The sequence below is a fragment of the Alligator sinensis genome, unplaced genomic scaffold, assembly GCF_000455745.1.
Source record: "Alligator sinensis unplaced genomic scaffold, ASM45574v1 scaffold1789_1, whole genome shotgun sequence".
Lineage (NCBI taxonomy): Eukaryota > Metazoa > Chordata > Crocodylia > Alligatoridae > Alligator > Alligator sinensis.
The window spans coordinates 21,224-30,007 of NW_005843656.1; the positions used below are offsets into that span (position 1 = coordinate 21,224).

The window sequence follows — 8,784 nt, forward strand, 5'->3', positions numbered from 1 at the left end:
CACGCTCGCCCCCCCCCCCCCCCCCTTGTGCAGGATGGGATTGTCCTGTCCTGGTCTCTCCAGGCTCGGGCACTGGGCACTGTCAGGGATGGGATACGGGATATGCTGGACTAGATGGTGAAGGGGCTGCTACAGGCAGGGGATGAGTCCAGCTGGGTGGGGCAGACCGTGAGCTCACAGGCATGAGTCAGCAGGAGATCAGCCATTGGACCAGAGGGGCAGTGACCTCATAGAGGGCTGACATCAGCCTGCAGGGCCAGGTCCAGAGCCCCAGGCCAGAGGCTCAGACCTGAACACACCTTCGTGGTGGCAGGTCTCTCTGGCTGAAGCTGATACAGGTGAGGGATGCCCAAGAGCCAGGGGCCTGGGGTCCCGACTGGCCTGGAGGTGGGCCAGGGCTAGTAGCCAAAGGTCCCAGGGGGACCACGCCCGAGAGGGGAAAATGGCTTCGAGGGGCTAGGTAGCCCAGATGAAGGCGGAGAGGCCGCCTGATTGGAGGGATCATGGAGGGATCCTGTAGGATGATTCTGGGGCCCAGTGTGGGGGCCGGTGAGGATATGAACATCAAGATGCCCTCTGCGAGGCTTGGGCTGCGGTACTGGGGAGGTCGGAGCCGCAGAGCGCCCCCTGGCATCGGGGCATTACAATGGGTAGCCTTCCACTTAATTAACATCTTAATTGAACTAATTATCATCAAAGGCATGGCGGGCGAGACGGGCGGGCCGTGGAGATCGGCCCCGGGAGGCCGCCTGTTACAGTCCCCAACCCTTCTTCGTGGTTCCTCATGGTTAATGAGTTCAGGGCTGTGGCCCTTCTCAGTCACAGGCTGCAATTCGGACCCAGGTCACAGGGCCCTGGCATGGAACAACACAGGAGTAACTTTGGTGTAAGAGCCAGTTGTGATCTCTGCCAAATCTTAGCCAGTTCAGACCCCCTGAAATGTTTGGACTGGGGATGAAATACCTAGTTGTGCCCTTTGAATGGGTGGGAGCTTTGATCCCCATATTCCCCTGCAGCTCTGTCCGTCTGTCCAGCTGTCTGTCACTCTGTGCTTGATCCCCAGTGGCTGAGACATGGAGCAACCCTTTAGTTTTCAGTGCAGCAGCACCGGAGTCAGACATTGAAAAAGAGCTCCCCCCACCCTTCTCTGATGTCCACAGGGGCCTTTCCACCCTCCCTTACCTCTCCCTTCCTTTCTCCTCCTGCCATCCCTAGTCCTACCCCTGGTTGTGCAGAGCAGCTGTGCTTGCTTGAAGGGATCTGGGGGGACTGGGAGGGCTCAGGTGGGTGGGCAGGAGGAGGAGGGGGTGAGGAAGGCAAGCATGTGGCTAGGGACTCTGTCTCTCTGTGCCTGACAAAGGCAGGGCAAGTGAGAAGGAAGGGGGCGGTGGGGAGACACCTTCGGGGTGACTTTTATTGGACCAGGTGTCAGATTTGGGAGCGGTGTTAGACAAGGACACAGAAGAAGGGCACCTGGTGCCCAGAAACTTCTCAAACTAAGCAAAAAGCCTGTGACAAGGAGAAAAACATGGCAGAAAAAATAGCAATTGAAGTGGGGAATTCTTTCCCAACTATATGGTTGGTCACAGAAAAGATGTCCCTAAAATCACCTTGATCCTTGCATATTGCCCAGATGACCATGGCTACAACAGTACTCCAACCCTACTGGGAGGAAGGATACGGCCTTTATTCAAATAAGTCAGGTGTAGCCAATCACGGGGCAGAGCATTTGATGCTAGGAGACAATGGCCAGGTGGTTGCTTAGCGCAAGGTGATTGTGACACAATGGGCTGTCCACGTCTCCGGCTACCAGTCTGGAGAGAGGTGTGGGATGGGGGGCACACTTTATGAGTACGGCTCGCAGAAATTTGCAGAGAGTACAAGAGTGGGGAGGCTCATGGATATTCAGGAGTCTGAAGAGGGTTTCACTCGAGTGACCCCAGGGCCCTGTGCACACTCTCTGCCCCCAACAAGCCTGACCTCTGCTTTGGGGTCCCCTCCAACTTGATCTTGTCCCAGTGCCATTTTTCCTCATTCCTGGCTCCCTGCCAAGCACCCAAGCACTCAGCTGGATCTCTCAGATCCCACTGCAAGGCCTTACTATAAAATGCATGCAGAAGGTGACTTAGAACATCTCCTAGAAAAGAGAGAGATGGAGCATGCTCTGTGTCCTGGCTCATCACGGGAAGGGGCATCCTTCCACTCTCATTGTGCCTTTGCAAAGGCAGGACATGGCCCGTGTTGATTCATCAGCAATACACTCCCCTGTAACAGTTTGCTAACCTCCAAGCTCTGGTTCACAAATGGTATTAGCAACTTCTTGGAATCTGTTCAAAAAAGCCACAATCACTTTAGCAAAAAGAAACCTAGGTAAAGCGGGGAGTGGAGCAGACACTGATTGCAGCAGAAGTGATAGTAACCCACCGTTTATGTGTTTCTCAGCAGATTCAGCCAGGGTTTTGACAGAGTACAAAACACTCAAAAACTTCTCGGAAAAAAATTCAGATGGACGGACCTAAAAAACGACACAGCAAAAAAACACACAACGTGATTTGTAAAGCAACGAAGGTTAGAAACAAAGCCGCAGTACAATTTACATATATATGTGTAGATATCATATATACCTTAACAAGGCAAGTGGTAAATGGCTAGAGTCAGTAGTAGCCAATGGGTCTGCTGGCAATTCTATCTAGACGGTCACAAAGAAGTTGATGACTGCAGCCCCAATCTAACAAGATGCACGTGCCTTATTTCAAGCATGTCTGTGATCCCGGGGAGCTCAACAGGCCTGCTCCATACTTGCTTCTTAGCACGGTGCATCAATGTTTGCAGGATCAGGGTCCAACACAGAGCCGACTGGGCCCTGGTGGTTTTTAAGTTTGATGAGCAGAGTGCTACAATGCTCCAAGGTCCTGATCTCCTGGTATTGTCTCCACTGTTGCATCTGTCTTTTCACTGTCTTTCCGGTAAAATGGTTATGTACCTCGGGCAAAACTCTGGCTACACCAAAGTCACTGTCCAAACTCCCATTTAATTCAGTAGGGCCAAGCTTTTACCCTTACTCACCCCCAGAGTTGGGCTTTTATAGCAGAACCTGCGAGAGGTAACCAGCAGCCTAGATTTGTGCCAATTGCTAATAAAGGCACAAACAAGAAAAGATCCTCCTCCCAGGTAAGAAGTCAGGGCATGGGGAGATGTCAGAACTGGAAGATGACCTGCACCTGCCATGACATGTATTGTTGTGCAGGACTTACCCGCCCAAATGGCATCATTCCCCACAATCTTCCACACTCTTTTCAGAAACAAATGAGCAGGATATAATGCTACAAGATGTGCGGTGTTGGGATGGGTTGTGTGACGGATACCCTTTGCTTAACACCAAGGGAAAGAATGGCGTGACCAAACTACTGAAGGCACTTCAGCCCGGTGGCCACAGATTAGTAGATAGTGGAACTGGGTCAAAGCTGCTAAGTGCAAAATGGGGGCAAAACTATTTTCCTCCTGCACTGGAGCGAGGGTGCTCATTAGCAAAAGCCTGCGCCGTCCTTGGAAAAAATAAAAGCTGCACAGCAGACAGTGTTTAGATGCCTCATTGTGAGGTAGAGCAGGGGCGGCACTGCCCAGGCAGAGCACAGCCTTCAAGTTTTGGTAGGAGAAGGATTAAACACCTGCAAATTAATTTATTCTTTTTCCATAAGGAGAAGCGAGCTAGCTGATAAGTGCTTTCTTGGCGGAGGGGGCTTGGGTGAAAATTAAGTAATCTCTTGGCTCCTGTGGGGAAACCCTGGTCCTGCTAAAATCAGTGACAAACCTCCCCTGGCTGGCCTTCAAGATGGTCAGTTTTCTTCCATGGTCTTCATGTCGGCCCTTCAGAAACAAGCTCAGGGAGAAGCAATGCTGACCCTAGTTGGTCCTTCACTGATCTTTCCTGAACTGGCCCTTTCTTTATTTCCTATATTTATTCTGTTAGATTTATATCCCACCCTGACCCCAGCACTCTTTGCCGCACGGGCAGGGAGTCAGACTCGGTGATCGGTTGAGGTCCCTTCTGACCCAAGCATCTATGAATTGAGGTTGCTTTTCATGGGGAGCTATTATTATTTATCCTAAAAGTTTGAATTGCACCCAGGAGAGCTCTGTTGTCCTGTGCAGAAGGGAGAATGAAGGAATTAATTAACACTTTACTGCCCTTTCTCATTTGTTCCTGCTACAGAAAAACAAGACCAAAGAAATGACCGATGCAGTTACAAATGTAACAACATGGTTTATGGATGAGGTAACAGATATCCTCTATCCAGCAATAATGGAATATGAAGAGAGAAAAATAACCGAGAGAGATATGAGAGACAAGGAGGCCAGTGCCAAAAAGTGTGTCTGCACAGGCAGAAAGATAACACCCGGCAGCTCACCAGGATGTGGGAAGAAATGGAGTAGAGGAAAATTAACCTCACTTTTTTCTCAACACTCACCTGGCTTGTCTCCAGGTATTGGCAGAGAGGTTTGGGAAGACAATCTTCCTGAGCCTGAACCGGCAGCAGTACCTCCTCATCCAGCTAATCATCTCTCCCATTTGTCCAGGGGGAGTGTGTGCAGGGCTGCTCAGCTTGAGCATCCCAGGCAGACTTTCCAAGCTGAGCGATTTCCCCATGGCCAAAGGTACTTTCAGTACAACCTGACACAAAAAGATGGCCAATTAGAAACCCATCTCATTAGGGAAGATATTTCCTCTGATGTCGCACAAGATCACCCTAAAACAGGCATGCTTAGAAAGTTATTCTCACCGATCAATGCCCAGGAATGAATGCTCAGTTCTGGGGAACAGGTCCAAAGGGAAGGGCAAATGCCGTGACAGTTTCAGGTCCTGGAGCTTGCAAACCCCCACTCAAGGGACATCAGAAAGGTGTGTTACCATGCAGGAGCTCTGGGGCTCAAAACTTCTCCATCCCCCCAGACTCATCAAGCCAAGGACAGTCCGGTCCAGCATGACTCTACCCCAGCTCGGCAAATAGCTTCCGAGAAAGCCCTGCTTGTCATCATGCAGGAAAATATTCCCTGAAGAGGAAGCACCACTGCCAAGATACACCATTAAGCCTCAGCCCTGGCACTCACCTGCCAGTATCTATGCTGATGCCTTTTTCTACAAAACATATGATGACCTCATGAACAAACGTGTCCCTTCCCAAAACTTCCTTGCTCAGGACAGTGTTATCCATGGAAGCGATCCTTCACGTTTCAGTACAGAGCTGGTCGATTCGGTGTTAAGTAAGCTGTCCAGATGTCAGGCCACAGCCCAGCAGCCTTCGGAGGATCAGGGTCTCTTCCCTGACAGATACCTTGACAGCCCAAATTCTTCACTCCAGTTTGTCTGACCTTTGGTATGAAAGTGCTCCTAAAGTCACAGCTTGTGAATACAGGGAAAGCAACAGGAGTGTGTCAGCAGAGGGGTTAAGTGTTTTGCGAAGGAGAGAAATTACTGATCACCAACGCTTAGCAAAAGCACCCCCTCCAGCTCAGTACAAACCTCTAGAGCCTGGGAAAATGGTTGAGAAGCTTTTTGAGGATGCTACCAAAAGCACCTCCCAATGCCAAAGTCCCACACCATCTACTCCAGAGGTCTGGCTCAGATATTTGGAAGATATAATCAGCAGGCTTTTCTCTGATCTTCTCCCTGCCGCCACCAGCACATCTTCCCCGAAAGAAAAGAAAACAGAGCTTGCAGGATTTGACTTGCTTCCTCTGAAGGTAATCAGACAAGTGATGGCAAAAATCTCTGAAGATGATGACTCTTGTAGCCAGCACACTGACCATCTGCATGCCAGAGAGGATGCTGTGATTCAAACCACTGCTGATTCGGTGTACGACAAGCTTTTGGCACCGTTTCAGTCTCAAGTCAGCATGCAGAACTGCTTAAGAAATGGGTGCCTGGTTCTTTCTGAAGCTCTTTGTGACTTGGTCTTCCAAGAGGTTTCTGGGAGTCCACTGCAGAGCTCTCTTTCTGGGGAATCACCACTTCGCCACCGTGCCGAAGCAGACAATATTGTTGGAGATACACCCAGAGATGTTTCTGAGCCTCTGGAGAACCAAAACACCCTACCATCGGACCTGAGTAAAATAGTTCCTCTTATCATCAAAAAACTAGCAGGAAATCTGTCCATGTTTTCATCCCTCTTTCCCATTGCGGAGATGGATGCAGAAAAGACTTCGTTGCTGAAGGATGCAACTGCTGGCAGAAGCTCACAGCACCAGAGACGTTTATCAAGGGCCGAAGCGAGCACGCTTGCTGAGAACTTGAACCAGGCTGCGGAAGAAAGCCTGTCCAGACATCAAATCAGCCTTGTGCCACCGCGATGTCCAGAGCAGGAAGGAGCACTTATTCCTGGAGGTCGAAACTACTACCTGATTATGCCACAACAATCTGGCTCTGAACAAGACCTGTACAATGACGTAACAGGTTTTGATGCACATCTTCCACAAGACGTGGTTACCGTCATAATTGAGGAACTCTCTGATCGCCCCCTTTTACGGGTGGTGAGCGACCGACTGAGCCAAAGCATGACAGACCCAGACAGGCTTGCCAACCAGGCTCTTTCCCATGAGTCTATTAGTGCAGAGTCTAAGTCATGGCGTGATGAAGAGGCAGTCCCAGGTACAAATGCAGACAAGACCCCGACAGGGATAGAGGAGTTAGCCACGCTGAGAGCTCTTCAGCCCAAGGTGGACCTCCTCGCACAACTGGCAGCTCGCTACACTGAGGATGAGGAGGGAGAAGAGAGGGTGGAAGACGACCTCCTTGAATCAGAGCAGCAGTGGGAGGAAGAAGAGCTGCAGCTGATTGAGGAGACCGCTCCAGTCAAATCCTCTCCGTATTTGTGGAGCCCGCTGGGTTCATTCATGGACACTGAACCATCAAGGTAACTTTTTCTGGCAGTGCAGAGAGAGTGGGAGCTGTGGTGGAGGGCGATCATCTGGGGTCTCTGGACAGAGCGGTCCCTGTGTTAGACTGGGTTTGGTATGAAGGTGCACAGGGCTCTGCCCCACTCTCTGCTTGCTTGTAACCAGAGCGTTTCACTGGTGCAACACAGTGGGACCAGACGGTGTCAGGGACTCTGCGCTTCCTACACGGCTCATTTACTCTGCCACCATCTGTGCGCTTCCTCCCCATGCCCAGATCACGTTCCACAGCCACAGCTGGTGGGAGGATGTGTTCAGCAGGGGGGCATTAGAGCAAGGGAATCTCTCCCGGCCCAGCACACACGGGCATCCCTAGCAGCGTTGTCCCTGGGGCAGCACTGGGCCTACAGGCAGGCCACACCTGGGGGTTCTCCACTCTGACTGTGATACGGCTAGGACAGGGAGCAAGCCTGAGGATGGTCTGCCCCTGCTTACCAGAAGGGCATTAACTGGCATGCCACCTTGCCCGGGAAGCAGCAGACACGGGTCTGAAGTCCTACCGACCCAGAAACAGCTTGAACCTGCTTCAGCTTTTCCCAGCACCGTGCTCTAACCACTAGGTCATAATCCAGGCCTTGCTTAGAGCTCTCCCCATCTCTCCTCTCCAAGCTTGCTCCCCTGGCAGCCAAAGCAGGGAGGTAAGTGGGGATATGAGGTGGTCCAAGGTTTTATCCTGGTTCCCAATGCAAAGAAGAAACCCAGGTGTTATGTAGCCATTTCAGCCACCAAATGTGAAGCTAAGTTCAAAGGGCAATCCTATTCCACCACTGAGAATCACAATCCCAAACCGCATAAGGGGGAAGCAATGGCATTTCACAGGTGAACAGTACATTGGACTGGGCCTACGAGACCTGTGAGATGAAGTGCGTCACCCAAGGCCACCCAGCAGAGCAGTGGCAGAGTCCCTGGCAGCTTTCCAGCCGCTACATCCCCAGCCATGTAGTATTTCAGCAGGGCAAGGCCCTTGTCTCAGAGCAGCTGCATGTGGTCAAGAATCTATAAGGCGCTATCAGTGATTTTTCATTGTTTTTAAAGCACTGTCAATGTGCTCAGCACAAAACAGTGTGGAGAACAAGAAACAATGATGAAAAATACTATTGAAATGCTAATGCTATGACCCTTTACTGTTGTTTGTCTCTAAATCCAAACATCTGTTTCCATTTTGTTTTCAGTGAGAATGCTGAAGAGCTATCACCAGCATTGGAAGCACAGAGAGCAGCTGAATGTCTGAGATTTGCACTTCTGGGGGATTCTATTTATTTCCCTTTATGTCTTTATAATTGTCTGTAATTTCTTTAATTCTTCCATTCCTTTAATCTCAGTGATCATGTGGAGGATGAAAGACTATCTAGACTAGAATACTTATGCTATCAGTGTCGGGGATTTCTCCAGAACAGACTTTTCTGGCAAAGAAAGTCATGTTTTAGAGAGAAGCTCTTCATACCTTCCACATGGTTTTCATTCTGTCTGGTCCCATTGTGCTATCCTAACAGCAGTCTGCAAATAGAGGATGCAATATGAAACAGCTGGTTCTTCAATAAAAAAATTACAGACAATTATAAAGACATGAAGAGAAATAAACAGAACCCCCCAAATGAAGACATTACTGGGGGTAGATTGGTATTTGCCTCCCCATACTAGGATCTGTGAGGAAGAGGATTCAGGCTGGCTAATGTGTAATAAGCCCCCCGCCCCCCCCAAACCACTGCCAGCCTCAAAGCAGCAACCCCCTACCCCAGTCCACATACCCCCCTGCCCTGCTCATCCTTCCCTCCACCCCCCATTGGCTACCTTTTTGGATAACAAGCAGGGCACTCTACAGAGACATCAACT

At 50.3% G+C, this 8,784-nt stretch overlaps 2 protein-coding genes across 2 annotated transcripts in view; both read left to right on the forward strand.

Moving 5' to 3' along the window:
* Nucleotides 1–1,397: 1,397 nt before the first annotated feature.
* LOC112548867 lies at nt 1,398–4,836 on the forward strand. Its single transcript, XM_025195627.1, has 2 exons — nt 1,398–2,568; nt 4,214–4,836. Exons 1-2 carry the CDS (start codon nt 2,506–2,508, stop codon nt 4,799–4,801), a joined length of 651 nt encoding a protein of 216 aa, XP_025051412.1. The 5' UTR covers nt 1,398–2,505; the 3' UTR covers nt 4,802–4,836.
* Nucleotides 4,837–5,502: 666 nt separating this feature from the next.
* LOC102379999 (fibrous sheath-interacting protein 2-like) overlaps nt 5,503–8,784 on the forward strand; it is a gene marked incomplete at its 3' end in the record, with an annotated part of 28,720 nt that continues 25,438 nt past the window's right edge. Inside the window, exon 1 of the mRNA XM_014527572.2 lies at nt 5,503–6,911. Within this exon, the coding sequence (XP_014383058.2) occupies nt 5,539–6,911 (1,373 nt within the window). The remainder of the gene's footprint in view (nt 6,912–8,784) is intronic.

What these genes read in the sequence shown, in the direction of transcription:
- LOC112548867 (XM_025195627.1), top strand. Translation starts at nt 2,506, where the DNA reads ATGGACGGACCTAAAAAACGACACAGCAAAAAAACACACAACGTGATT. An exon ending in TGATTTGTAAAGCAACGAAG is followed by an intron (nt 2,569 to 4,213) that starts GTTAGAAACAAA and finishes TTCCTGCTACAG; the next exon opens with AAAAACAAGACCAAAGAAAT.